This window comes from Xenopus tropicalis, chromosome 1, assembly GCF_000004195.4.
Source record: "Xenopus tropicalis strain Nigerian chromosome 1, UCB_Xtro_10.0, whole genome shotgun sequence".
Lineage (NCBI taxonomy): Eukaryota > Metazoa > Chordata > Amphibia > Anura > Pipidae > Xenopus > Xenopus tropicalis.
Genome location: NC_030677.2, coordinates 72239007 through 72266916, shown reverse-complemented (window position 1 = coordinate 72266916; position 27910 = coordinate 72239007). Strand labels below are relative to the sequence as shown.

Below are 27910 nucleotides of genomic sequence, written 5' to 3'. Positions count from 1 at the left end.
TGCTTTTTAGGTGTTGAGAGCTAAAAAAAATACATTTAATAGCGTTGGTAATGATCTTATGAAACCAAGAATTCATGTGTACACAAAGCAGGCAGGAATCTCAGTGCTGCAAATAAGCCAGTAGCCAGGTAGCCCTGGCAGTCCTGAAATACTTTTTTTTGTGCAATGTTATCTCTATGGCATTTTTATGGTTGCTAAAGTCAGGTACTACAAAGCTTTAACCCTTGATAATATGCTTGTTATCAAGGCTTATATAAGGTTGAAGTGACAATAATATGGAAGATTTATGTTTCCTTAAACAAAAGAGCAGAGTACCACAGCTGCGTACCTGGCCAACATCTTCCCTGCAAGTGAACAGTCTTTGGGTCTCTCCGCCGACACGGACCCTGCTTGCGCATGTGCAGTTTAAGCAGATTTCCTGCCACCTCAAACTGCACACGTGCAAGCAGGGTTCATATCGGCGGAGAGACCCAATGACTGTTCGCTTGCAAGGAAGATGTCGGCCAGGTACGCAGCTGTGCTACACTGCTCTTTTAGGTTGGGGTTAGCGATAGGGACAGTTTTTAAAGTTAGAAACTATGCGATAAGGGAGAGGTGAGGGGTTCAAGGCAGTGCTAGTTCAGGGGGCTTTTATATCCCAGGGGTATAGTTCTCCTTTAAACTAAAATACCACATTTCAAAATAAAATATAATCTGTGCCCTACTGAAATGGTAATAAAACGTGCCATCCAAAACTTACATTTAGCAACCGGTCAAATAAAACAATTCTGTTTAGCTGATACTCTGTGTCTCTCTCACGAATAATCAGAGGAAGAGTGGCTGAGGTGGACAACTCATTACTGCTGCCAGAATGTGGTATGTTGGATTGGCTGGAAAAAACAAACAAATCATAGGAAACCCATGTAAGACTTTACTCCAAGACTGGATTTTTGTTTTATATATTTTAATTTTATTGAGATTTCACCACACTTACTGAGGAAAGAAGAACATAATTAACATATTTACATAATTACCCTATGCAATGAGTTTACAAGCATGATAATAACTTTAGAATATCAGAAACTTGAAACGCTTCATTTATTTTAAAGGGGAAGAGTAACAAATAGTATTAGAAAGAATTCCTTTATAATTATTAATTGTATACCCTTATGGAATGGTTACTATTGACTTCAATAATATTTTAGAGAATATCTAAATAGGAAATCTAGTATCCTGAATTACGGGATGGTCATCTTCCATAGACTTCATATTAGGAAAATTATTTTAATTCCTTTTCTCTGTAATAATAAAACAGTTTGTACTTGATGGTAACTAAGCTGCATGAATCCATATTGGTGGCATAACAATCCTGTTGGGTTTATTTAATGTTTAAATGGTTTTTAGCATGCTTAATTGTATGGCGAGAATACCAGAATGCCTTCATACCTTCTTGTATTTAAAGATATGAGTGCAATGCCAGCGAAAATCTTCATAAAAAAAAACTTTTTTGGACATTGAGTTTATATAGAAATGATATACCCCTACTGTAAATTCAAAGGATTTTGAACTCACCAAATCTCACTAATCACCATTTATAAGGATATATTTTACATCTACTATAATATAATATAAATAAATAACATAAAACCTTTAAGAATTTGCAGGTAATACAAACATTTTAGTATTAATGGAAAGCTTTGCATTTAGGAAAAAAAAATGAAAGGCATCAATTTTAGTGAAAATGCAATTTGTCTAAAAACTAAGAGAGAATTAACACACTGACCAATATTTGATGTCCTTTTAAATCAAATGGATTTCCTCCCACTAACAGTACCAATTGGACAGGTAAAAATATCAATGCATACTCACTCTTCACCTAGTAATGGATAATATGCTTCACCAGGGACATCTTTTAATCTCTAAAAACAATTTAAACAAATATAGTTCAGACAAATGTAACCATCATATTAATATAGAAAGCATCTTGGTGTTGTCTGGTACATGAAAACAAAACTTAAAGGGGATATAAATCAAATATGCCTTTGAATGAACACATAATGCTAATCAACTTTCTATGTAAAATATTTCAGCGGTGTTAAAGTTTATAATGTAATTGCACTTGAATGTAGAATTTGTTAGTCTCTGTCTGCACTGCTCGTTCAAACTCTAAAGTTATTTCTAGACAAGGCCTCTACAATGGCATCAGTCTCCCCCTGTGCCTGCACCCTAAGCCACTGCCTCAGCCTGGGTGCAGGTACACAAAAACCATTTCAGTGTTGAAACATGCAGCATGCATTTTAGCTATATGTAAATGTCATTTCTATTAAAATCATCATCTGTCTATCCCTTGCTAATCTTTGCATTGTGGTTTCTGACTATTGAACTAAGACAGCCTTGCTCATAGCCAACCTGAGAAGAAGCATTCAAAGTATTGTGTGACATTTAATCATGACTAGAAGAGCTGCTACGCTGTTGTAAGGCTAATGCCAGATGGAGCTGATTCTTGGCCTGCGGATAAATGTAGATTAATCAGCACCTATATTGGCATCAGCCTTTCCCGATCTGTGTGCCTGCAACCCATTTCGACACTGAAATGCATACTTGCATGGTTTCATTTCAAAATCCCCTTTGTGCACCTGTGCCGATATTCAGGAATAGGCTAATAAAGTGTAAGCAAAATGCAGTCACTTTACTTTTTTACCATTTGTGGAATTGCAGTTGGTGCATTTTCTCGCAAAAGAAAATGCATCAAAAAGAGTTGGTGAGATTTTTTTCCCCAATTTTCTTAGAAAGGTTAATTGCAGTCAAGATTCATGACTTTCTATTCTTTGATTCTATGACCAGAACAGGATGCAATTTTTGAAAAATGGCACTAAGAGATAGTCCTGAGATAATTATGTAATGGTACGATCACTTTAATTCAGCATGTCAGCTGCTCATTACATTTGATGATTATTTTAGTTAAGAGATATTGTAATAAAAACATTCAGATGAATAGTATGGAATGTCTAGGAAAATGTGGCATACCACATCACACAAGTAAATCCACCGCGTTCATTTTCTGCCAAACCTCTAATTAAAGAGACCGCAAACATTTAATGCAAAAACAGAGATGTTTGTACTGCTTGTCTAGTATCAAATAGAGGCATTTCAGAAGAAAAGAAAACATTTTTAGAAGCAATGAAAACCAAAACAAATTACATTTCTGAGTTGGCACAAGGATAGAGTCACAGTGGTGTCATCCAGCAGGGAGCTCCTGTCTCTTCCTTGACCAAAGCTTTCACCATCTTCAAGGAGAAGGCTACAAAGGAAACATTTCAGGTAAATCTTTTAATATCAAACAACATGTACTGAACAGTAGCTCAATTAATTGTACCACCATTATATGAATTTAACAGAAAAAATATCTGCACTCGCATATGCCTGGGCATACTGTTTGAAAACACAAATCACACACATCAAGAAAGAAGAAAAAAAAAAAAAAAAAAGAGAGAGAAAATATCTGGGAAAACATTATATAAAATAGGGGGTTAGGGTAGCTGAGATGAAAGAAAGCATGGGACAGTACTGTAAGCAAGCTGGAAGAATACTTGGCATAGGTGGGCTGATTAAGGTCCCAAAGGCCATGAAGACTCTGGCTAGTGAACTTGCATCTAAACATATCATACCTTATATTGTGTCACTTACTTGGGTAAAGTGCAGATAGGTGGCTTTGATCGAATTATGCCCTTGCTTATAAGCTCTTTCTCTAGGTCTCCGCCTGCCAAGCACCACAAGTGATATACTTCTTCAATAGATCTTTCTGCAAGGAAGTCACTGTCCTCATCTATAGATCATTGGAGGAGTTGCAATGAAAGAAAAAGAAACAGAAGTGAAATTCTGCAGCATCGGTTTTTATACACCTCCATTATCATGGCCATTAAAATATGCATTTTAATTAACCCTTAAATAAATTAGTTATAAAGTGTACTTTACGACTTTGAATGCAATGTGCCAAGTGCAGTTTAATGTAAATCAGAAGTGATTGTGTTATCAAAGTCATGATTACTTCTTTCCAGAACTCTGCATTAAAATTATATCCATGTGTATTTCTTTTGTTGTGGTAATCGAATCCTGGAATTACTGCAACCTTTAAGGTAGTTAGAGCTCCATGGTTCTCCAGCATTAAAGGAACAGTAACACCAAAAAATGAAAGTGTATAAAAATAATTACGATATTAGGTACTGTTGCCCTGTGCTGGCTGGTGTGTTTGCCTCAGAAACATATAGTTTATATAAACAAAGCTGCTGTGTAGCCATGGGGGCAGCCATTCAAAGGAGAAAAGGCACAGGCACATAGCAGATAACAGATAAAGCCCCATTATATTCTACAGAGCTTATCTGTTACCTGCTATGTAACCTGTGCCTTTTCTCATTTTTTCCAAGTTGAATGGCTGCCCCCGTGGCTACACAGCAGCTTATTTATATTAGCTATAGTACTGTTACTCTAGCAAATACACAACTTTACCTGTGGAGGGTAACAGTACATTATATTTTAAATACTTTAATACACTTTCATTTTTGGCGTTACTGTTCCTTTAACAGGCGCATTTGTCCATGATTCGCAACAGCAAGTGGGATAAATTTAGTCGAGTGCAACATTGTGGCACAAATACTTTTAATGAATGTAATCAATTTGCACCAGGACCACTGTTTGCACTGCAGTAGTAACTGAGGCATATTATCTGTATCATGGTCTAGAATTAACAAAACATTGATTTTGATTCAAGAACTCATGACTCGAGTTTTTTGTTTTTTTTTTCTTAAAAAAAGTCTTTTTTTTTTTTACCCTCATGCTAAAATGTTTTTATTATAGTACTTTAATACTAATGGAATGCCAATGTTTAGTCTATAAATATCTGTAAACCCTGGTCCTAGTGAAATAATCTGTATAGGAAAGCCATACCAATGTGTAGAAAAAAAATGTTATTTTTACATAAGGCAAAAATCCCACAAATACTGCATAGGTTGATCCTTCCTCAGAGCCAGGATATAATTAAAAAAATCAAATCAATAAGTTACTGTACCTTTGCATAAGAGACTAATATCTTCAGGCAATATTAGATTAGCACATCGCAAAGCAGAAGAAAAGAGACCAACAGGTTTGCGAAAAGGGAGGTACAAAGGGGACACTTCACTGAACACGCTGTCAGCAAGCAATTCCGCAGAGGTAGGCCTTAACAGGATTAAAAATATAAACAATAGTAAAGAAAAAAAAAAAAGTAAAGAAAAAGATAAGTTGTACAAGGAATTGGCATTTACATTGGTCTTCATTTTTAATAGGTTTTTGTATTTTTTACTTTCTCTTCTGCCTCTTTCCATTTCATTTCTATTGTCTTTTTAAGATCCAAATTCATGGGACTTATATATATATAAAACATTTTTTCATTATTAAACCTTACAGACACTGATTGCACACAGCTGTTGTGACTACATCCATATGTTATTTTATTTGAGGTCTTGGACTAGGAATGCAAATAGTAAACCAATACTATAGTAAAATGATCACACTACATATCATTATATATGCAAACACAACACATGACATGCCTCTATATCTGCAGACACTAAAACAAAATCATGGCAACAAACCCTACCTGCAATTCCTAATGAGAGCTTAATAATACATAATCACACTGTTGCCAAGTACATATATTAATTACAGTCATGGCATCTTTAATGCCAGTCAGCAAAGGACAGCACTAGCTTGGAAGAGCCATGATGAACAATAATTCTGTTCTATTGGAGCCCAAGGAAAATAGATATTAGGTGGTATTGCAACTAAGTGCAACTAAACAAAGTGATAAATATTGCAACTGCAATAACTTCCATATCAAGAAAGATGAAAACTGTGACACCATGCGATTCTTTAACCTGCAGACACCTTGGTGTCAACAGTTTTCATCTTTCTTAATTTGGATTTCATGCACACTGATAGGGAGTGCAGAGGAAACTGTGATCAATTAAGGATCAGGTACAAGTTTTAAGCTTTCACTAACTGCAGTAACATGCAAGAAAAAGGCATACTAACTAAATCCCAATGAATACTAAATGGTGCTGGTTTCAATCTGCGCTTAAAATGATTATTATTTCAGCTATAAAATTCAATAAGACAAATCAAGTAACCACTGCGATGGAAGTGTAAAGGCAACTTTTTCTGTGTGTTTAATAAGAGACCACAAACAGCACACTTTGTTTTTTTTAGTGAAGCCCTTCCTCAGATGTCATAGTGTCAGCTATTTACACTTTGTCAATATGTCAGCTATTTACACTTTGCCTTACCTTTTTGTAGGATGAAACGTGAGGCACTTTCGCAACAAGGCTAAGGTATTTTCAGGGACACTCTGGAAGTGACAAACAATATTGGTAAGTCCTTGTGATGAATTTACAGTGCTCTAACTTAACTATCCGCTAAACTTATAATGACTTTTCCTTCTCCACATCAGTCATACCATATCAACCACTACATATTTTATATGAATATTACAGTATTAGAAAACGAATTCACATATTGCATAAATGTTTTACCCACAAGTAAGTTTTTCACATTTTTGAGGAAAAAAGCCTGGTCTTCCCATATATGTTACTGTTCTTCACAACAGCAAACAGCATTTTTTTTCCTGACAGGTTAGTACCACAGGTTACTACCGCTGCTCTGCTTGTTCTGACTACATACACCAGTACAAAAATGTTACAGTAGTGAGCTTCCCACAGCACATTGCATGCTTTACAATTAATAAGTGTATAATAATCTGATAAACACCGTTTTTACTACTCTCAACTTGTAATTATTTTGGAAACAAGATAGATCCACTATCTAACAAAAATCACAGTGTACTTAGTGTATTTAAGTTCCTCCATGTTTGGTCTTTGTGAAGTAGATAATTAGATTCCCAGTGCACAGAAACCCCCCTGCATAATGCACTTCCTATCTCTGCACTTGCAATCCAATTACCTACCTTACAAGAACCAAACATGCATTAGGGAGACCACCCATAGCCCATGGCTCTGATGGGGCCCAATGATGGTCAAATCCCTATAATTACAATTTGCCCTGCATTTGGCAAGAAAAAATGAGCTGTACTATAAAGAATTAAAACTGTGGTAAAAATATACAGGTATAGGACCTGTTATCCAGAATGGTCGGGACCAAGGGTATTCCGGATAAGGGGTCTTTCCGTAATTTGGATCTTCATACCTTAAGTTTACTAATTTATTAAAGGGGTGGTTAAGGAACCACCCCTTTAAATATAAAACCTCTCTTCTCTATATCCATAATAAGTTTTAAAATCAAACATTCTACATCTTGATATGTTCAGTCTCATTTACAATATTACAGTATTATAACACATTCAGTTTTCTTATCCCTTTTCTCAGATTTCATTTTTAAGGACAATTCTGCCAAACTAGTTTATTCCTATACAAGTATTAGACCTGTTATCCAAAATGCATGGGACCTGGTGTTTTCTGTATAAGGGATCTCTCTGTAGCAGTAATCTCTGCATATAAACTAGTTATATGGCTTAATGGTTTAATAAAGAGTCACTGCAACCCTTCTAAATTAAAATGAAACAACATATTTAATACAGAGGGGCAGGCAAAATGATTGCAGAACCACTGCTTTGGCTTGCTGATGAACGGGTGGGTCAGTGCTGGTGGGCCAGTCTGACACTGAGTACAATTATGGAAACGTTTATGGAAAACCTATGCTGCTTGCACAAGGATAGTGGACTGCAGAAAATATTTGCAGAACTTTCTCTTAGCATATAGACAATCACCAACCATGAAAAAATTGGTGGTGCTTCAATCAATGGCTAATACAGTAAATCTGTCAATATTTCCATATCACATTGTATAACCATGTCTTACAGACTTATAAACGGACTGAGAGGAGACATTTGTCTTATTATCTTTTAAGGCATGCCACATTGCAAGCTTTTTATGATTATTATGTTTCTTTATTGTAAATGTTCATTTTGTACTGCCTGTGTTAGATCCTTAATTATTGTAGTGACCATTTGGAGTTGGGGCAATCTTTAGTTTACAGAGAAATTTATAAGCCCTACCTTTTGTTTACTGGTGAAATTTTTACATGAATGTTACACAAATTCATATAAAAGCTGACCATGGTTTTCACACATTAGGATCATAAATATCTTTCTATGTAGACAGCACATACCTTTAAAATATCTTCACACCCATGTTCTTCACTAAGTACGGTTATAATGTCGTCAACACAACCTGAAATCCCAAAAACAAAAATATATATATAATTTATAGAAAATGATTACAGATTATAATAATATGGTTTGGCCAACAAAATCTGAATTATCTAGGCCCTTACTGATCATCTTATCCTAAGCAGAGAGCTGACATGGAATGCATATATGACAAGGAAAAGCAAAATGTTTTCCCAAGAAGACTATGAAGCTCTTGGGCATATTAGGGGCCAGGTTCAAACCAGCAGTCTGAGGGGCTGCTGTAAAATGCTGTTGGGGGCTGTTTGGGCCTCTGTGTACTTTAAATGGCAGGGCCTATTTTGCCTCCAAGTAAAGACGTATTGGGGGCATACAAATCCTTAGGAGCCCTATAGTTGGATAGCTCCAATTTAGTAATCAAGAAAACAAATGAAGTGAAAGCACCCACCTAATGCTATAAATATAGAATGTATTCAGCAATTTTTAGCAGAATGAAAGAAACGACGTATGGGGGGGCTCCTTTCATCAGGCTACATAGTGAGCTTACTACAATCCTTAAAAAGGCTAAGATTCCCAATGCCCCTCACCCCTGTCATTAGGGGATGCCAATAATTTGCCAATAAGCCCAGCCTGTGCAAACAAACCAACATATTGGCACACCTTCATTGATGATGACGAGGAAGAGGTATACAGCCTTTTAAAAGTTTGTAATAAGCTCCCTATATAACCAACCAAGTTGTAGCCCTACCCTCAAACCAACGTTTCTTTTACTGAGGTAAAACTGGCTAAAAAAATAGCCATTATTCGAAGCAGCAGGTGGGTATATTGTCTTTATTTTTCTAGGACTACTAATTGACAAGTTTGTATCTAGAAGCTGTACTGTATATTTTGTAGCACACAAGTGCAGGGAGTGCTCTCAGTATACAATTTTTAATAAGAGAGGCCCAGATATAGGCCACTACCAACTGGAATTTGGTTTCAGATTCTCAAACGGTGATCTCAATATAGTGCCCAAAATTAGCGAAGCCAGGTATTCTAACATTTTAATCCATGAAACAGTGTTCTAAGAAAAAATACTATGCTGATTCTCTTTAGCACAATTTTACTCAACTCTACACTGAAATCAGGCCAGTATATTTAATGTGCTTTAATATGTGTTCGTGCCTAAACACACCTAAAATATGAATATACAGAAAACCCACTGCATTATGGGCAACAAAAGAAATAAAATGGCAGGGTGCTAGCTGCAAGATAAAGAATAAAAGCTATTGTTAAGAATAAAACAGTTACATCTAATTACATGTTCTTTTCTATTATTTTTTTTATATTAAACAATGTAAGAATACTGGTTTCCCTTTATGAATATTTCATTAATAAATCAAGTCTAGTTTTGCATTGTTTAGTTCTGTTTCATATTTTTCCCGCAATTGAGTAGGAGGACAGCTGAAATTGTTACATACCTAATGTAAGTATTAGTTTTAATTTCTCAGAGATATCCAGACTCTGAAATAATTTTCTACCCTAAAAAAGAAAGAATGTTACAAAGCAGTTGCAGTTAATTAATGTCTATTGTGTGAACAGATGCTGTCTGCATTTAAACACCCACTTGATATGAATTGCTGTGTGTATACAGCATGGCGATACAATTTTTTCCAAAACATTTTTTACACCCACTGAAATGAAGTGCATCAAAGGAGTAGATCACCTTTAAATAAAGTTTTAGTAAGATGTAGATATTGATATTATAAGAAAATTTGCAATTGGTCTTAATTTTTTAAATTTCCTTTGTTTTCTTTTTTGTTCAGCAGCTCCCTAGTTTGGTATTCCAACAGCTATCTGGTTGCTAGGGTCTTATTTACCCAAGTAACCAGGCATTGGTTGAATGAGTGACACGAATATGAATATGAAAGGATCTGCATAAATATATAACTAATAAAAAGTAAGAATGACATTAAAATTGTAGGTTCACAGAATAATCCTCTTTTGGCTGCCAAGGTTAGTGAACCCCCCCCTTCCAGATTTGAAACCTGGGAAGTGGCAGAAGGGGTAGGCAAGAAATTAAAAAACTATTGAAAAAAAATGTAAACCAATTGCAATATTGCTTGGAATAGGGCATTCTATAACTAAGGGGCATATTTATCATGCTGTGTAAAAAGTGGAGTAAAACATCACCGGAAATATAATTGCTGCCTGGTTGCCCTGGGCAACATCACCGGTAATGCTTTTACAATAAAAAACAATGATTACAGCCTTTATATTTTACTGCTACATGTAAGTGACTCATATTGAGTTTTGCAGAATACTGCAACTTTGCTCCACCTGGCCCATACAGATTATTTAGTACTGAAACAGAATACTCATGTTGTTAACACTGGTATTTGCTAAGTTAGGCAGTTTAATTGATTAATTATCATTAATATCAAGGGCGACATGCTACAGTACATACCATGCACAGTTCAAACAATATAAGACCCAGAGACCAGACATCGGATTTTGGACCTGAAGGCAGAGGCCTCTCGCACTGTGTGGGGTCTGTCGGCTTTACAATCCCCTGAGCAATCACTTCTGGTGCCAGGTAAGAAGGGTATCTAAAGTGGTGAGAATGTAGAGAAAACATTTTCAATACCTGTCCATGCATTTTACATATATTTAAATTTATACTGGTATTGATAAATAAAATGTAAGCACCAGGCAACAATACAAAGGCTTGTACATTCCTTGTACACACCATCTTGGTACCAGTTTTCTCGCCAAAATCAAAAGTTAATATTTACTTGTACTGTTGTATTATTATCAGTGCCACACATATTATACTCTCATTGGGTTTTTTATTTAATTTATAAACTATAAACTTTAACATGTTTGAAAAAAGTCAAAATGAACTACAGATATGGGATTGGTTATCCAGAATGCTCGGAACCTTGGGTCTTATGGATAAGGGATCTTTCTGTAGTTTGGATCTCCATGCTTTACGTTTACTAAAAAGTCATTTAAACATTAAATAAACACAATAGGATTGTTTTCCATCCAATAAGGATTAATTATATCTTAGTTGGGATCAAGTATAAGGTGCTGTTTTATTATACAGAGAAAAGGGAAATCATTTTTAAAAATTAGAATCATTTGTTTAAAATGGAGTCTACGGGAGATGGCCCTTCTGTAATTCGGAACTTTCTGGATAACAGATCCAATCCTGTATTAGAATTAAAAATAAAAAGGTTTAACATTTGACCCTTTTTACACCCCTGTCCTCAGTAGGACTTTCAGACAGCAATCCAAACTCCAAATGCAAAAAAATGACATCTCTAACATATCATTCCTTACAGTGTGCTAAATAAAGCTGGACATGCATACCCTGACATGGTCTGTATACAAGTGCTTAGAAAGCAAAAATATTAACAAAAGCAGACCAAACAAAAGCACAGTATTTTAGGTAAACTGATTCCTAAAGTAGCAGGATAATGCAAGGATTTATTCACATTGGAAAAAAAGGTGAATGGAAATAAGCATAGGCTAAAAAACATCAATATTCCTTTATATGACACTATATTGTAAATAAATGCTCTTACCCTATTGGGAAATCAACATCAGCCCCATGATCTGTGATATGATAAAGCCCAAACTTGGCCAGTTTGGCATGTCCCTTGAAGAATCAAATACATGAATGACATGAATGGTTAAAAATAATCTAAAAAATGCAAGTATAGAAATAAATAGGTGTGAATTACAGGTATGGGATCTGCAAACCCATTATCCAGAAAGCTCGAATTACAGAAAGCCTGTCTCCCATACACTCCATTTTCAAATAATTTAGATTTTTTAAATCGATTTCTTTTTTCTCTGTAATAATAAAACAGGACGTTGGACTTGATCCCAACTAAGATATAATGAATCATTATTGGATGCAAAACAATTCTACTGGGTTTATTAATGTTTTACTGATTTTTTAGTAGACTTATGGTATGGAGAGATTCCTTATCCGGAATACCCTTGGTCCCAAGCATTCTGGATAACGGGTCCTATGCCTAAACAACTAACTAGAGTGCAGTATTTTGATTTTTTTTTTTAATTAGTTGTTACTGCAGTAGGACTAGTAGCCAAGTCATGGATTTATTGCTATGAGTTACTGCACACTCATTGTTGTAAATTCTTTCCTTATATATTATTAGTTTTTTTTTTTTTTTTTTTTTTTTTAAAGGAATAGTAGCACCAAAAAATGAAAGTGTCTTAAAGTAAGTAAAATATCATGTAGTGTTGCCCTTCACTGGTAAAGCAGGTTTGTTTGCTTTAGAAACCCTACTATAGTTTATATAAATACCCTGCTGTGTAGCCATGTGGGCAACCATTCAAGCTAAAATAGGGCTAAGTGGCACAGGTTAGGCTAATGTCCTACAGGGGGATTAGTCGCTTAATCACCCCAAAATGCCATTCCACCGGCATTAAAGTAAATCGCCAGTGGAAAGGCATATGCATCACTAAATCTCCCTAAGTTTCTTTTGCATTAGTTGCCCGCAGTAGCAAAGATTTAACCACTAATCTCCCCGTGGGACATCACCCTTAAATAGCACATAACAGATAAGCTCTGTAGGATACTCTCCTACATAATCTGGGCCTTTGCTCCTTTTTCAGCTTGAATTGCTGACCCCATGGCTTCACAGCAGTATATTTATATAATCTATAAGTCTTTTTGAAACAAACACACCAGTTTAACCAGTGTGGGCATCAATACATTACATTTTTAATTACTTTAAAAAACATTTTTATTTCATTTTTTGGTGTTATCGTGACTATAAGTACAATTTATTTACAGTATATTTTAGTGTGTTCTCACCTCTCCATCTAGAAGAATATTGTGAGGAGCAAGTGCCCTATGGACCATTCGGTGGCGATTCATATACTCCAGGCCTTGTAAAACTTCATAAGCTAGACGAAAGATCTTTGAAGAGCTGAGGAAGGGGATAAAATGAAAATCTTTAAATGTGCTTGTTATCAATATCACACAGCATGCATGTAGCAAAACTAAAACCCAGAACAATACAGTGTCCTGCACAGGTGTCCAACATGGAGAAATGCATTACAACACCGCTGGGAAAAATGCCCTAGCTTTGATTAGAAGGTTTTTGCTCATAAATAGTTTATACATATGAGATGGTTGTAACAGTATATTACCTCAATTCTAAATACCATTTAGTTCTTATTTCTAGTTATTTGTGGTTTCTGGACCCCCAGAAGCCATAGTTTTTTAAACTACAGATTATGTCCATATATTGTTCATTTAGCACCAGTCAAGTTACTGGCATGTAAACTGCTATTGACCTAGCTCATGCAGCCCCCAGAATCAGAACAATCCCAGAAATGGTATTACGCAGTGTACATTTTCTTGTGTTGATAAAATGCTGTGAAGACTTATTACACAGGCAAATAAGAATGATAAAGAGCAATAGAGTCATTTTCCAGGGATAAGACCCCAGGACAGAAAGTTTTTTCAGACAATCTGTGATTTATTGATGTTCAAAATGCTTTGTCAACAGGCTCCTGTGTGTGCCTTGTCCACAGATAAAGCCATATACTTTTCCATAGATTTCCATTTAGATTTCTCTAAGAGATATTTCAATTTGTCCTGCCAACTTTTCCCTGGGAAAACATGAATTGCGAGGACAAGAACCGGGTTAGGGTTGGTGAGGCCAACATACAGTATATCTCTGACTGTACTGTTAAAAGTATTTTATTTTATAAATAGGAAAATATATTTCTATGCTAACATTTCCCTTCCGTGTCTGACAAAGATGGCACCAAAACAAAAACATCTCTTAAAATCGGTGGTTTGATTATTAGCTGCCATAATTTTTATTTACAAAAACTTAGTTTTCTGCACAATGTAAACTAGAAGAAAAACTGTGATTTGTGACTTGTGCCTGTAGGTGGGGACAGTGCACTGCTAAACAGCAAGGACCTTGCATGTCTGCACAAAAAAGCACAGTTATATATATTTACAACTAGCAATCACTCCACAGCAAGTTGAAAGTCAATGGGACAAAGGGAAGGTCAATTATATGGGCCATTGGCTAACCCTTGTTAGCCGATGGCTCATATATTGAGATAAATGAAATACAGGAAAAATGAAATACAGAGTAATTGAGAAAGTAAAAATATGAAAAAAAATGTCTCATGGTGTACCCCAAGGGAGGGTCAGAACCCAAAGTTCTCCAGGTAGCTAGGAACCCCTGTCTTACCTTCCCCACTCACTGTCCTTGTCTCTTCTACTTAATGTGGACATAGGGCAACCCAAAAGTATGTGTTTTCTACCATATATTTTCAAATCCAAAAAAATGAATGATGGGTATGCCTAGTAAAAAATATGCAGTAAAGGCCTTGTGTACATCTGCTTTTTTTTTTTTTTTTTAACTTGCAGGTGCAGTTATTGCAACTACTTGCATATAAAATTGGAATGTGAGTTCTTAGAGGGGAAGCAAAACTTACATCAAGTTAGTGGCATTTTATATGTAAGCAGTGAGAATGACACTAGCATATAAATTCAGAAGTACACAAGTCCTTACAAGTAACACTACAGTGCCTTCCACAAGTATTCATCCCCCTTGGACATACCCATCATTCGTTTTTTTGGCTGTGAAAGGCCATCTCCCATAGACACCATTATAAGCAAATAATTTAAAAATGATTTCCTTTTTCTCTGTAATTATAAAACAGTACCTTGTACTTGATCCTAACTAAGGTATAATTAATCCTTATAGGAGGCAAAACAATTGTTTTGACTGTATATACAGTAATAATCAAAAAGGTATTAAAACAGAAAAAATGGATGAAAATAAATAAGATGAAAATAAATTCACTTTCATTGTTTCAAAGGTAAAAACCCTTTGAAATTAGTCCTTGAGGAAACTTTTCTTTTATCGTTAGGAAAGCCAACTCCACTGACAGGTAGTAAGAAGAATATTGGTTTGTGTTGCCACTGCCATTGGCACACAAGGAGTTATGGGATAAAAACAATCATGCATATTAGTAGGAATAACTAGAGTTATTTTATAAGCTGTTGAAACCATAACTTTTTTAGGAAACTTAACACTCAATGCAAAATGAATTCTTGTTTAGTGTGTGGCGCCACAAGCCATGCAAAACAGGCCAGTCATTTAATACTACTTTTATTAGACAAATGAAATGAAATGTAATTCCAAGTTATGTATCTGCTAACCTTCCCAATAATTAGTTTATTATTACATAAACCAGTCAAACTGGCCTTCAACTTATGGTTCCTTATGGTTTTCTTCAAAAGCTTTTTGAGTAAACATATTTTCAAGCAACTTTGCAATATACATCAAATAAAAAATATTCAGCTTTTTCATGATTTTATATAGAGCTTTGCAGGTCTTGGTAATGTGCCAGTTCGGCACACATTGCTAAAAAAAACAAACAAAAAACTAAAGCCTAAAAATGAATATGGCCAGAAATAGCATATTTTATATATATTGAACTTACGGTGCTTGCAAAGAATTTCGGTGGCTCTATAACAGTAATGTTTACAAGAGCTCGCCATCTTTGACTTTGCTATGTAACAAATGGTCTGGAGGTGGCGGCAGCTCCAGGGATCCACTGTGTCACCAGGCACAGCAATTCTCAATTCGGAACAGAAGGCTGCATATTTTGACGCAAGTACCATTTATGAATGGTGTTTTTACATGCAACTAATGGCTTTGAAATTTATGCAAATGCAACTGAACTTGTAACCATAAATGACCACTTATAGAAGATATACATGTATATTATGACCGGTCCCTAAGCTCAGTAACTGACAGTAGCACTGAGCATGTGCAGTGAATCAGCAGAAAAGAAGATCGGGAGCCACTGGGCCATCATTAGAGGCATAGGCCTACCCTGCTAAGGGGCTATGAGTGCCTTGCCTTGGGCTGGTACAAAAGCCCAAAACATAATGTGTATTATTGTGTAGTATTTCTAGCGTATTTCTTTGTTAAGCTTCTGTTCTCCTTTAAAGACAAGTGGAAACTATAGTCAACGAAGACATTTACCGCTATAAGCATCTCACACAGAAAATATAAAATCATAAAAAAAACTGTATTACATGCATTTTCCATTACATCTCACTTCATTTAGGATTTGGAATAGCAGATAAAAGTAAATCTTTTTGAAGACCAGTGTGTTTAAATTTTGTGGAAACCATCTTAATGTCACAATCACATTTCCATTAGTCTGGGATTTTGCATTATTTGAAAGAGGGAGGCTTGCAAACCACCAAGTGTCATGCACTGCTTTAAGATCTTATAGTGATTAACTTCTCTAGCTACCCAGGTGATCCTGGTAGGCAGCCAGTTAAAAGTCTGATTTCCAGGAACATGATTTTGCAGGTGGTCTCTGTGACTTATCCCTCACAAAAGCACTCTGGATAATCTTTTCAGAATGAATTTGAACATATGTGAATTGCATTTTCCTAGACTGACATTTATTTCACTTAAGGCCCAGAGACACTGAAGACTGAACACACACAGTTAAATGTTAAACATATGAAACCTGTTTTCTTATTATTGGAAAGCACAATAAACTAATTAGAGATGTTTTTAGTGAGCCTTAAAAATATCCTTTGGAAAAGATGACAAATTTGGAATGTAACTAATGCAAATAAAGTGAATGTTGATGTTTCTCATAATCCTCTCTGCACAATTCTTTTATTCCCCTGTCGGCACACAAACGCAAAGACACAAATAATAAAAGAGAGCACTGTTTTATGCATTAAATCTGATACACTTTCTAATGCTAACTGGTCTGATGAATGTAACACTCTTAATACTAATCTGAAACAAAAATTAAAAAATGCTGAGGAAGTGGTCCTTTTACGAAAAATTAAGAAACTAAATCGTGACAGGCATGATTATGATGAGGGGAGGGTTTATACCACTACACAGTGGAGCTTTAGGAAGCGATATTCTGATAGCTTTCCCCATCATGACAGTAACAATAAGAAAACTATACTTAAAAAACCGCTTTCTCAGAAATTTGTCAGATTTTCTAGAACAGAGGACGAGTCCTGCATAGGAAATGATAGTACCTCCTTTTGCTCCTCTGTTTCCTCTATCTCTTCACAGCGTGAACGTGAGCTGCGGGCCATTGAAATGTTTAAAGATACGGGACTTTCCTCTACAAGACGTTTTACCCGTTCACGCGGTCGGGATATGAATGTTGAATCCTCCTCTGTCCGCAGCAGGAGCGATGCCCCTCCCCCTGTGCGTGGAGCTGAGGGTACGGATGTTTCATACCGGAGACGCCAGAGGGGTACTAGTGATCGTGCCGATCGGGCTGGTGAGGATTTACATGCCTCTTCGATACGGGGGGACCGTTCAGGCTATCGTCTCCGCGACCGGAAGGGAAACAGGAGACTTTTGTTTTAAATCTTTCCACTAAAGACTTGACTGAGGCACAACTTTCTCTACTTGGAAAAGGGTTATCTTTTTCACCATCAAGGGACTTTAATATACTGGAAACTTTGATTGATATCAATAGGTTTGTTCGTAAACTAGTTTTAAAGAAATATTTTTTGAATGATTTAAACTGTGTACAACTAGAACAACCTGTAAATGCGGCGACACCGGGAAGCCTTATTGAGAATGGCTCTGATAGTCAAGGTTTGTCTTTCCCCAGTATGTCTGATAATTTGAATTGTCAATTACTGTTTCAGGATGAACGTTGTTTGCAGAATTTATATGCTTTACAAAATGAATCAGACACGTCCATACACCGTTTTGGTGTTGACCCTGAGGAGATAAGGGATGGCTTACGTATGACTTCTGATTTCTATCCACTGCATTGTAGGGGCAGTGTTGTTGATAGATTTCAGGAGCTAATAGAGAAGGAGCTGTTGTCACTTAAAATGGAGACTAGGAGTCAGTTCACTGGCTTTAATTTGACTTCTCAAGAAAAGGCAGCCCTTAAACAATTACAGGATGATAAGTCTATAGTTATAAAGAATGCCGATAAAGGGGGGATGGTAGTCGTGTGAGACTTATAAGAATGAAGCCATGCGACAGTTGAATGATAATTCTACTTACCAACCCCTGAGTACTGACCCTACCATTGAGTTTACTAAAAATTTGGTGGAATTAGTTAATGATGCTTATAAGTCTGGATTGTTCAATGAGAGAATCAGGGATTATTTGATACCGACTTCTCCGAGAGTCCCCCTTTTCCACCACTTACCTAAGGTCCATAAGTCTGAGCGTCCGCCCTTAGGGCGACCAATTGTATCTGGTATAGCATCTTTGAATGAGAAACTTTCGGAATATATAGATCTTTACTTACAGCCTTTGGTTAAACGGTTAACTTCGTATGTCATGGATACAAAACATGTTTTACAATTGCTTAACATTTAGAGTGGTCTGACAATTTTTCCTGGGGCACGATTGATGTAGCATCATTGTATTCCTGCATCCCACACGAGAAAGGAATGCTAGCGATCTCTTATCACTTGGATATGTATAGCACTTATGATGAGGGCACCAAGCACTTTATTTTAGATTCTATTAGTTATCTATTGTCTCACAATTTTTTTCTTTTTGATCAAGTTTTTTACCTCCAGAGGTGTGGTACGTCGATGGGTGCTAAGTTTGCACCAGCCTATGCCAATTTGTACATGGGCTGGTGGGAGGAGACCCACATCTATGGAGGTGATTCACTTTACTTACACAATATAGTTTTTTATAAGCGATATGTGGATGACCTCCTTTTGGTTTGGCAGGGGTCACATTCAGAATTTTTACTTTTTGTCACTGAGCTGAACACGAACACGCTTAATTTACGATTCACCAGTGAATTTAATACCCATACTATCTCTTTTTTAGATTTGAAACTGGTTGCTAGGGGCACTGTGGTGGAAACCACAACCTTTCGTAAAGCTTGTGCTGGTAATTCTTTGCTAAGGGAAGATTCTTGCCATCCAGCACATATGTTTAGGGGCATCCCTGTGGGACAGTTTCAGCGTTTACGGAGAAATTGCAGCACAGAGAGTGCCTTTTTGGAGCAGGCTGTCATACTGCGAAATCGATTTCTTGATCGTGGGTATAGCATGAGGTCACTGTCCTCAGCCTTTATTAAGGCCTTACGGATGGAGAGATCAGACTTACTCACTGATAGGAAAGGTCAACATCATGGCAGAGTTGGAAGGGGTTATGTTTCTCCTACTTTTGTAACTTCGTTTTCTAATCAGTTCTATAAGATTAAACGTATAGTTTCTAATTTAATTCCTGTCCTCTATAATGATCCTGACTTGGCATTGGTATTACAAGGTGGTTACAATATTGTTGCAAAAAAAGCTCCCACATTGGGTAATATACTTTCACCAACTCTGTGGCGGTCCCGGCCTTTGAGAGCGACATGGCTTACAGTAAAGGGTACATATCGCTGTGGAGCACGCAGATGTGTTACTTGTTCACATATCAGGCAATCCACTACCTTTAGTAGTTCAGTGTCTGGGACAGTATTTAACATGCATTTTTATGCCAACTGTAATACGCGATATGTTGTGTATCTTCTAACCTGTTCAAGATGTAGCATTCAATATGTTGGCTGTACAACACGCTCCCTTAAGAGCAGGATGAGGGAACAAATTAGACATATAGCTGCTAGAAGTAGCAACAGTCCCGTGGCTAGACACTTTTTACAATGTTGCCAATCTGATGTATCGTTTTTGCACATTCAAGTCATAGATAAAATTCTTCCTGATGCAAGGCGCAGTGACTTATATGCTAGGCTCTTACGTTCTGAAGTCAAATGGATATTTACTCTTGATACACGATATCCTAATGGCCTCAATTCTATTTTTGACATTAGCTGCTATGTTTGAATTTATGAGTCTATTTATTTGTACATAAAAGAATTTCTAACATTTAATGTTGCCATTCATGTATTAAATTAATATTATTTACTTTTTACTATATTTATTGATATTGATGTATTGAACAGTTTACTTGGATTGATTGGATGTATTCTACATATGCATTTTACAAAAAAAGTCTTTTTTAAATGATTGGCCTTGTTAATATAGCCTACAGTTTTGATTTATACAGGTTCCAGATTCCACTATGTGTGCTTTTTTACTGATGGGGGTGTATGTATTGATGTCTTAATTTGCATGTTTAATTGCTTATGACACTATTTAAACCCTCCTACTGTTGTATATGTATGCCTATGAGTAAGTGCGTTCGCGCACGAAACATGTCAGGCGTCTAGTTTTTAGATGGAACAATAAAGACCTGGTTTTAGCAGCATGTCGTGTCCGGAGATGTTTGGAGCTCAACTGTATATGAAATCTGATACACTTACTTCTCAACATTTTTATTTTTTTTTTTAAAAAGGAGAAAGCCTATAATGAATATGGTTAAAAATTGGTAATGTACATAGTTACATAGTTACATAGTTACATAGGGTTGAAAAAAGACCTGTGTCCATCAAGTTCAACCCATCCAAGTAAACCCAGCACACCTAACCCACACCTACCAATCTATACACTCACATACATAAACTATAAATACAACCACTAGTACTAACTGTAGATATTAGTATCACAATAGCCTTGGATATTCTGATTGATCAAGAACTCATCCAGGCCCCTCTTAAAGGCATTAACAGAATCTGCCATTACCACATCACTAGGAAGGGCATTCCATAACCTCACTGCCCTCACCGTGAAAAACCACCTACGCTGCTTCAAATGGAAGCTCCGTTCCTCTAATCTAAAGGGGTGACCTCTGGTGCGTTGATTGTTTTTATGGGAAAAAAGAACATCCCCCAACTGCCTATAATCCCCTCTAATGTACTTGTACAGAGTAATCATGTCCCCTCGCAAGCGCCTCTTTTCCAGAGAAAACAACCCCAACCTCGACAGTCTAACCTCATAGTTTAAATCTTCCATCCCCTTAACCAGTTTAGTTGCACGTCTCTGCACTCTCTCCAGCTCATTAATATCCTTCTTAAGGACAGGAGCCCAAAACTGCACTGCATACTCAAGGTGAGGCCTTACCAGGGACCTATAAAGGGGCAAAATTATGTTCTCATCCCTTGAGTCAATGCCCTTTTTTATACAAGACAGCACTTTATTTGCTTTAGTAGCCACAGAATGACACTGCCTGGAATTAGACAACTTGTTATCAACAAAAACCCCTAGATCCTTCTCCATTAAGGATACCCCCAACACACTACCATTCAGTAGATAGTTTGCGTTTATATTATTTCTACCAAAGTGCATAACTTTGCACTTATCAACATTGAACCTCATTTTCCAGTTTGCTGCCCAGTTATCTAATTTTGTCAAATCGCTCTGCAAAGCGGCAGCATCCTGCATGGAACTTATAGTTTTGCACAATTTAGTGTCATCAGCAAAAATAGAAACAATACTGTCTACTGTACTGTACATGAAAGGATGTTTAGCAGCCCTACAACAGTAATGATCAAGGGCTTCAAAGTTGTCCACAGCAGCTCTGCATTATGGATTTTGTTATCTTTAAGTGTCAGTGACACTGCACATGCTCAGTGTACTCTGAGCAGCTGTTGAAAAGCTAAGTCTTGAGATTGTTGGAAATTGTCAAGCAAAAAATAAGGTTTGTCTGTCACTGAAGCTGATGCTACTGATATAAATTCACATGTTTCTAAGCTGCCCTGATGTTACAAATCAGCCTTGTATTGTTGAATTTTATAGTCTACATATTTCATGGAGAACATCTAATGGTCTCTTTCTTTCTGATTAGCAGCACTAACTGTTATTTAAATCTGATTAAATAAGGAAGCAAATAGGTCACTCTTCAACCATTTTACTTCCAATGACGCCAAATCTCTGTTGCTGGCAAAAGTTACAAAGCAGCCAATTCATTTATACATTCCATTCAAATAAGTAAATTTAAAAAAAATGTTGCCGTCTTGCAAATGGTAAATTACTTTTGTTGTTATTGTCTATGAATATATTGACATAGGTGTGTCATTCATGTAAGGTAGGTATTGATATGAAACAGTTTGGAAATAAATATTTGTTTCCTGAATCTACAAAGATAGGGGAGAACATAAAGTTAGATCTTTGCTATTATTTACAATATGTCTCAGATTTCATTGGTCAATCAAAGCTCTTAGAGAGAGTGCTCAGAAAGCAAAAGGGAGCTGAGCTTCACGCAAGACTAGGAAGTAGCAGAGAGACCTGAAGTTGAGCTGCTTGTGATCAATGTTCCCTCTAATTTTTTGGGGCCATGTGCACAAAAAAAAAATCTTTTTTTGTACAATTTTTAAGGCCCGTGCATATTAAAAAAAATAAATAAAGCAAAGCTGTCTCCAGTACTCGTTTTGTTTTATAGGGTCCAGCAAGAATAACTAGAATTCCAGAAAGGCCATCTCCCATAGGCTCCATTTTAAACAAACGATTCTAATTTTTAGAAATGATTTTCTTTTTCTCTGTAATAATAAAACAGTACCTTGTACTTGATCAAAACTAAGATATAATTAATCCTTATTTGATGCAAAACAATCTTACTGGATTTAGTTCATGTTTAAATTATTTTTAAATGATTTTACTAAACTTAAAGAATTCTGGAAAACAGATCCCATACCTGTACTAAACTTACTTTACTAGCTGTGCTTTATAATGTGTATTTATAAACACATTATTTAATGCATCTGTACATTGGATGTACAGATGCACTAAATAAAAATCATTTGTTTAACTGCAAATTGGAGTGCGGGTCATTTGAAAATTTTGTATACCGTTTTGACCCTGCACCCACAATTGTTAAATAAGTCCAGATCGGGTGTGCGGCTGCTCGCCCCAGATTTATGGCTTCAGAATGGAGTTATAGCACCTGACTAGCATGCAAGCCACCCACCAGGATATTTTGCCCAACCGACCTGCCATGCCAAGCAAAATTAACCTAAATTACAACTCACCCCCCCCCCCCACCCATCGGTGAACCCAAGGCCACACAGACATGAGAGCTAAAACAGTAAAAAAAAAAAAACTTTTGGCCAAAGGGTTATTAAGCCTGCCACCACGTCAAGGTAGACTCTTTAAGCAGGTACCTATTCTAAACTGAATTAAACTTAGCTTTAGAAATTTTCTGCTTTTCTAATGTACAAATAAGAGCCATTTTGTTTTACCCCTTGGTCAAAAAAAACCAGTCCTAATAAGGGCAATGGACGGTGAAAATTTGCCTCCTGCTGAAAATCTGCTCTACTAGTGCAGCAAAATCAATGAAAAATAACTTCCCTTTACTAACGTGCCTAATGTATACATGCAATTATTGTACAATGCTAAGGAATATGTTGGCAAAAAAAAAAAAAATGATGGGCAGGGCCCCCCTACAAAAAAAAAAACACTTGTAGCCAGGGCCCTAATGGCAGCCTTGTGGACACTTGCTCCCACACTAGGAGCTTCCCCCACGGTGCGGGTGGTACAATGCTTGTGGGGGTAGTTATTTATAAAATAATATTGTCTCCCTCCCCCTGCACAAGGGTGCAGGTAACAAATTTGGTAAAATAGGCACCCTTTAAACTGTCATTAGGTTTCAATGGCAAACAATATGTTCCTTCTGGTTGTTGTTATTTTGTTTTAGCATACCTTAAGAAAACACTAGAAGCTGACCCAGTAAACCTTGGTTTACTATTTATAGTATATTTTGTTTGCTACTTTTACAATTAAAAAAAACCCAAGAAACTAAAAAAAATTTCTTTTTGAAGCAGAGTTTTTTTTTCCTTTACAAGTGTGGTGACTGTGCCTATACAGTGATAATAAAGAAAAATTTGTATAAAATCATGTAATAAAAGTGTTGCAATATATATCTGAAAACTGATCAGCTTCATAAAGCTTTTTCATAGCCCTACTGCCTTTGTTATTGCTTTTCTTTGGACATTGTGATATCATCAAGTTTCCATGACAATTATCTCCTATCTTTGATATTCTTTTAATTCTCATATTGTGATGTCATCGTAATGAGATAAGAACCATGCTGTTTCCATAATATAGAGATAGGACAACAACAAAGATAGGAGATAATTGCCATGAAAATGTGATGAAATCACAATGAGTAAAAGAAAAACAACAACAAAGATAAGAGATAGTTGCCATGGAAATGTGATGACATCACAGTGAGTAAAAGAAAAAACAACAAAGATAATCGCCATGGAAACATGATGACATCACAATGGTAAGAGATAATCGCCATGGAAACGTGATGACATCACAATGAATGAAAGAAAAAACAACAAAGATAATCGCCATGGAAACATGATGACATCGCAATGGTAAGAGATAATCGCCATGGAAACGTGATGACATCACAATGGTAAGAGATAATCGCCATGGAAACGTGATGACATCACAATGACCAAAACTAAAGGCTTGATCAAGCTCACTTGAGTATTAGTTAGTATACCTTGAGAAAGGACTAGAGACACACTGGGAGTTTTATCCAGTTGAGCTTTAGTCTACACTCGAGTTTAATCAAGCTAGTTTTTAGTGTACAAGCAAGATCATTGAACACTTTTGCTAGCTAAATGGAGAGAACTATACCCAGGAAGACTGTTATAACACAACAAAAAAAAGAATGTAAATCAGACACCAAACCCAAAAAACAGCCTACAGCTAAGGACAAACATGATGTTTCTCCTACAAAAGCACATGTATCAAAAAACACCCATAGAAAGGAAATCAATCCGGATTCCCTTAAACAGGCTAAATTATTGGTTGAAAAAGCAATTCAGGATAATAAAATATTTACTATCCAAGGTTATTATCCTTACATACGGAGTGGCCTGAGAAGCAGAGGATGGGTGGAGAAAAACTTTCATAAGAGCCAACATGATTATTTTGATGATCCAGAAGGTATCTGTAATCTTACATCAAGGCTTTTACGTAATCAAGATCCCAATTTTGTCTGGGTACCAACATTTAACTCCTTGGACATCCGCTTGTTAAAAAATGATCAAATTATAATGAATCATTATTCCAAATCTGTGTTCACAACTAAGGTGGGCCTGTGCCTCAATTTAAGAAACCTACATTGGTTTGCAGATGCTGATCTAAATTCCTTTTTCCCACGTTGCTACAGACTGGGAGTCAAAGAGGAAAAACAAGCATTTATTGAGGATTTCCGGCTCACTGCTGCCTGTAGCATTCTAAAACTTGTTTCACGTGAAGGAAAAAATATGCCTAACAGAAGAGACGTGAAAAAAGAAATCACTGCTGCATTTCTATTAAAATATTACAAGAAAGCCAAACCCCTTATAACAAGTGTCCCAGTTCAAGTTATCAAAACAGCTCTCAAGGCTTGCAAGCAATACTTGAACACTTTGGAGCATAAAGATATTGACTGGAAACTGGGTTCTACTAATACTATTACAGAAGATGAATGGAAAGAATTCCTGCACGGATATTATCAGGCAATCCATAAAAATATAATCATAAATGAGGCTGAAAATTATGTAAGCCAGTGCCAAGATATTTTACAAAAACTGAAGGCAGTGAAACCACAGCTGGAGATTGACGGGGAAAGAAATATATGGATTGTAAAACCAGGAGCTAGCAGCAGAGGAAGGGGCATAACCTGTATTGATTACCTAGAGGAAGCCCTTAAGTTTGTGGACTGTGATCCACTGTTAATAAAGGATGACAAGTTGGTGGTGCAAAAATATATTGAGAGGCCACTACTAATTTATGGCACCAAATTTGATGTACGCCAATGGTTTATGGTAACCAACTGGAATCCACTAACTATCTGGTACTACAAGGAGTGTTACCTGCGTTTTTCATCGCAACCGTTCTCCTTGAAGAACCTACACTCTTCTATACACCTGTGCAATAATGCCGTTCAAAAGAACTATAAAATCTCCCGGAGCCGACATCCACGGCTCCCAAAAGAAAACATGTGGTTCAAGAATCAATTTCAAGATTACCTCCAGATGACTGGAGCAACCAATGCATGGAAAGAAATAATTGAACCAGGCATGAAAGCAGCAATTATTCACACCATGCAATGTTCCCAGGACATGGAGGAGGGAAGGAAAAATAGTTTTCAGATCTATGGTGCAGACTTCATGTTTGGAGAGAACTTCCAACCCTGGTTGATTGAGATCAATGCTAATCCTGATATGTCACTGTCTACATCAGTGACCAGCAGGCTCGTCGTTAGAGTCCAAGAGGACATACTACGCCTTATCCTAGACCGGAAACAGGATGCTGACGCATATGTGGGAGCATTTGAGCTAATTTATAAACAACCTGTAATAAAAATCCCTCTATGTGAGAAAAAGCAGCTGTTAGTTAAAGGGAATGAAATAAAAAAACCACTCCAGACCTCACAATTAATGACAGATGAAAAGAATCAAATGTTCAAAGGAAGTATTGCTAAGGGTGAAAGGAGCCCTTGCTTATTACACAGAACAAAAACCACAGCAACCTGGAAAGAAATAAAAGGAGGAAGAGAAAAGTCACCTTCTAAGAAGGTTGAGCATATCATACTTCCTACTATTAAACAGGGACTGCAGAAGAGAAAAGAAGGCGTTAACCAGTATCAGCTACCAAAATTGTGTGCACATGAAAAGACCATTAGAAGGAAGGACCCAGCAAGGACTAAAAATGAAGCCTTTGACCATCAGAAATTGCCCACTGTAGATTCTGGCCAATTACAAGTAATTGGTCATTTAGCTAAGATACAAAAACCAGGATTATTAACCAGGTCATTGTATAAAGGAACACACTCTTTAGCATCTCCACATCAAATGTGTACCAGTGGCAAAAAGTAAAAGCTAATGGAAAAAAAACAAATGATAATATTTTCAAAAGAGCAAATTCCATTAAGCTACTAAAAGGATATAAAACACTTGCTGCAATTTTTTTTAAAAAAAAGAAAGGGTCTGGACCCCAAATTTAAGAAACTCCGCAATAACGTGAAGCAACCTCTGCTTATAAGCCCAGATTTGGAGAGTGACTTTTGGTAAGCATTAATTTTGAAGAAAAAGTAATTAACACTGAAAGCAGCAAAGATGTTGATTCTTATGCATTCTTAAGGAGTTTTCTAAATGGATTTATCAGGGTGGGATGGAGGGGGGGGGGAGAGGATATATCCAAAAGTCTCACAAAAATCACCCCCCAGAACATTGATGTCAAAGGTACAGAAAATTTAAAATAGAGAAGATTTGGAAAGAACAGTTACAATAGTCAAAAAAAAGGGCTTGGACCCATGCATTCCTTAGGAGTTCTAAATGGATTTATCAGGGCAGGATTGAGGGAGTGGAGCATAAGAAAAAATGGTCAGGACATAGGTGGGCCAAAAAATCTCCCAAAAATTACCCCCAGAAGTATAACGTCTCACACTGAATATGTCAGAGTTCGTCTGTGGCCAATGTTCAGTGCGTTAAATCACGTGCTTACAAGTTCGCTGTCAAGCGCCTCACGGTACTCACGCTCGGTAGTGTTTGCACGCGCACGTTTAAATGGAATATTTTAAATAGAGAAGAGATTAAATGGGACCCTGATTAAGTATAAGGATTAACCCTTTGCCTGCCAAGACCGTAGCTCCTACGTGCTGGCAAAAAAGTCGCTATGTGCCCAGCACGTAGGAGCTACGTTTTACATTAAGACAGCACGTTCTCTGCACTCGCCTATCAATGCGAGTGCAGAGACGCGCTGCCAGCCCCACAACA

The 27910-nt window shown here is 36.6% G+C and overlaps 2 protein-coding genes across 2 annotated transcripts in view; one reads left to right on the top strand and one right to left on the bottom strand.

Annotated features, from left to right (window-relative positions):
* Positions 1 to 27910, bottom strand: part of tbck (TBC1 domain containing kinase) — a gene marked incomplete in the record, with an annotated part of 117548 nt that overhangs the window by 67698 nt on the left and 21940 nt on the right. Inside the window, 11 exon segments of the mRNA NM_001102743.1 lie at positions 740 to 869; positions 1849 to 1898; positions 3181 to 3280; positions 3667 to 3805; positions 5045 to 5193; positions 6300 to 6361; positions 8197 to 8258; positions 9676 to 9736; positions 10662 to 10803; positions 11785 to 11858; positions 13047 to 13161. Coding sequence (NP_001096213.1) covers positions 740 to 869; positions 1849 to 1898; positions 3181 to 3280; positions 3667 to 3805; positions 5045 to 5193; positions 6300 to 6361; positions 8197 to 8258; positions 9676 to 9736; positions 10662 to 10803; positions 11785 to 11858; positions 13047 to 13161 — 1084 coding nt within the window.
* On the top strand, positions 24704 to 27010 carry LOC116408257 (tubulin monoglycylase TTLL3-like). The gene has a single exon (XM_031895067.1). The coding sequence runs from the start codon at positions 24764 to 24766 to the stop codon at positions 27008 to 27010; it is 2247 nt and encodes a 748-aa protein (XP_031750927.1). The 5' UTR covers positions 24704 to 24763.

Bases quoted from the DNA above. Each gene is read 5' to 3' on its own strand.
- LOC116408257 (XM_031895067.1), top strand. From the start codon at position 24,764: ATGGAGAGAACTATACCCAGGAAGACTGTTATAACACAACAAAAAAAA.